Raw genomic sequence first — 2,918 nt, forward strand, 5'->3', positions numbered from 1 at the left:
GAAAATCACCCCCTAATTAGTATCTTAAATGAACTTAATCGTAACGACTTCACAAGTTTCTTGACTCGTGTATATATTGTTTATATGATCTGTAAGTTTCATCGGTTCAAAGTCCTTATTATTGAAACGGCTGTATTTAAAATGGGTTGAACGAGTCACTGATCACGAATGTATGCAAATTTAGAAACACCAAATCTTGATCAATTTTTGTCTAACAAAAAAACAAAAAAATACATGATATTCAGAAAAGCAAATCTGACTTTTTGTGTATTTCGAGACTTTTGGTATCTCTAACAATTTTTAAGTTATTTTGAAAAAAAAAACATATTTTTCAAAATTAAAATTTTTAAAAATTTTACTTTGAAACCAAATTTTTTCAAAAATAAACACTTTGAGTCAATGAAACATACAGATCATATAAACACAATATAAGAAAAATAATTTATGGAGCGGCAACGGTTAATTTCATTTAAGTTGCTAATTAGGGGGTGGTCTTCCCGATTTTTTTTTGCAAAAACAAAAGGGACCAACTTTATTTTGAGCGTAACTTGCTTAAATTTAATGCTAGAAACTTTTCGTAAAAACAGAAATAAAGCTTTTTTTAAGCACTTTAAAAAAGTTAAAATGGGTTTTCCCCAAAAAGTGCTTAATTTTTTGGATATTTTACGTCGAAATATTCTATTTGAAATTTGGTGAATATGAATCTATATTTCATTGGCTATAACTCTGGCTCTACGAGATCCAGAGACCTAACGCGTACACCATTTTTTTTACTTTTCTATAGGCTATATTTTTTCTAAGAACGGTTTTTTCGACAAAATACATAGTTTTTGAGTTATTTGCGAAAAACCGTCGAAAAATGTGGTTATTTTATTGAAAAATGAACATATTCACTCGCAAATAACTCGAAAAGTGTTGACTTGGTGAAAAAGCTCTATAGAACAAAAGTTACTTAAAATTAGTCAGTTTACCCATTTCCGGAGTTGTTTTGGACATATATTTTTTCACCCGCCAGAGGGGGTGAAAGTCACCCCCAGGGCGAAAGCACACGTCGGCACAATATCACTTTTTTTCTTTGACATGTAAGCTATGCGTATGCCAAATTTCATGTCAATCCAAGCGGTTCTTTAAAATTTAGAGCAAAAACCGTGAAAGAATGGACTAATTGTGTTTTTTCTACATTCACGTGCATGTTATATTATATATTTATTAAAGTTAATAATAGCCGGAAAATTTAGTGTTGTCTAAATAGTAAGTAAATTTAATTTATTTTCAGAGCACGAAGTTGGGCAATGTTGTGCCAGAGAGATGATTTGTTAAACAAGAAAACAAACATAAATTTGAACAGATAATGCAGTGTGCATTTTGAAAATAGTATGTTTTCAAACAAATCTCGGAACATCTTGTGTAAAAACGCAGTACCACGTTTATTTCCTTCAATAGAAGACAGTCCAAACCAACATTCGAATGTTGATCAAGGTGAGTTTATATGTTTGAAAGCTGAAATTTCCATGTAAACCTAAGAATCCTCTGCTATTTATATTGTTGACGTACAGATTTGTTGCATTGTAGTATTGCAATAAATTATAGCTTGTTTACTATGTAAACAACTTTTTTATCTTTGTATTTATCTTTAAACAACTTTTTGATCTGGAAATACCAAGCTGCCCCTTGAAATCTATCTGCTCTATACAAAAATATTTAAGCGGAATTTTGACGTGAAAATACCACAGTAAACTGTGGAAATGGAAATACTATATATTGTCGAAATAAAAGACGGTATGCAACTTTCTAAGAAATTATAATCCATTTCCTGCTATTCTCTTTGCTATTTCTATTGTTGGAATACAAATTTGTTGGATTTACATTTGTTGAATATTTTCGAAATAAAAGACGGTATGCAACTTTCTAAGAAATTATAATCCATTTCCTGCTATTCTCTTTGCTATTTCTATTGTTGGAATACAAATTTGTTGGATTTACATTTGTTGAATATTTTTGATTTCAAAATAACAAAAGGCTTCCTTGTATGGTTTGTTCAACAGTAAATGGTTTGAGTTCAATTAGTGCGGTCGTAAATATTATTAAATTTATCTGACCTGGCCCATTGTTAAGACCCACCCGGAGCGATAAGCCACCGAGGTAAACAGAGTTGGTCTTTTGCAATTAACACTGACTAGACGGTACTCCCATAATAAAGCCTAAAATAAATTTTACCTGAAACCGGGCCTTTTATACTATGATCGGTTAATCCGGGCTGTTTATAGTGGTAACTAATTGAACTTAACCATTTACTGTTTAACATACCATACTTTAAAATTTATTTCAGCTTGGTTATAAAAAATTAAATGTTGTAGATTGTAGATATTTTATGTGCAATATGACACTTTCTTTATATAAGACAACCTATAAACTTCTGTTGTAGATGATGAAAATAGTTTTGATCCAGTAAATGAGGAACAACGGGAAGAATTAGCTACCTTACCGCTAGGTGGAGAGGACAGCGAAGTTGTTCTACAAAAAAATCAACAAACTCAAACTTTGGAAAGCGTATCGACCTATAGCCCTAAACAACAAGCTAAGAAAGACTATAAAGCAATTGCCAAACAAGAATTTTCGATTAAAAAAAATTGCAAAAACTACAAGATTCTGGAAAACCCGATTATCGTAAAAACGTTACATTGGAAAATTATAAATCACTAACGGATAAATTTTGTTCTGGCAATAAAAATTTAGCTAATTCCATTAATATCCAATATATGTACAATATATTAAAAACCATTGAGATTTAAAACTTGGGCAATACCGTTGAAATGTAAACATTGAATTGTAATATTGTTTTTCATTTATTAAACCCTTTGTTTTTGTAATATCAACATCTAGTAAGAACATCTGGACAGTTAAATATGGGAAGCCGC

General features: G+C 30.7%; 1 protein-coding gene across 1 annotated transcript; it reads left to right on the forward strand.

The window, feature by feature from the left end:
* The first annotated feature begins 1,279 nt into the window (after positions 1–1,279).
* On the forward strand, positions 1,280–2,703 carry LOC126883780 (uncharacterized). The gene is made up of 2 exons (XM_050649447.1): positions 1,280–1,479; positions 2,426–2,703. The coding sequence occupies exons 1-2, from the start codon at positions 1,377–1,379 to the stop codon at positions 2,701–2,703; spliced, it is 381 nt and encodes a 126-aa protein (XP_050505404.1). The 5' UTR covers positions 1,280–1,376.
* The last annotated feature ends 215 nt before the right edge of the window (positions 2,704–2,918 follow it).

Source organism: Diabrotica virgifera, chromosome 4 (genome assembly GCF_917563875.1).
Source record: "Diabrotica virgifera virgifera chromosome 4, PGI_DIABVI_V3a".
NCBI classification, from domain to species: Eukaryota; Metazoa; Arthropoda; class Insecta; order Coleoptera; family Chrysomelidae; genus Diabrotica; species Diabrotica virgifera.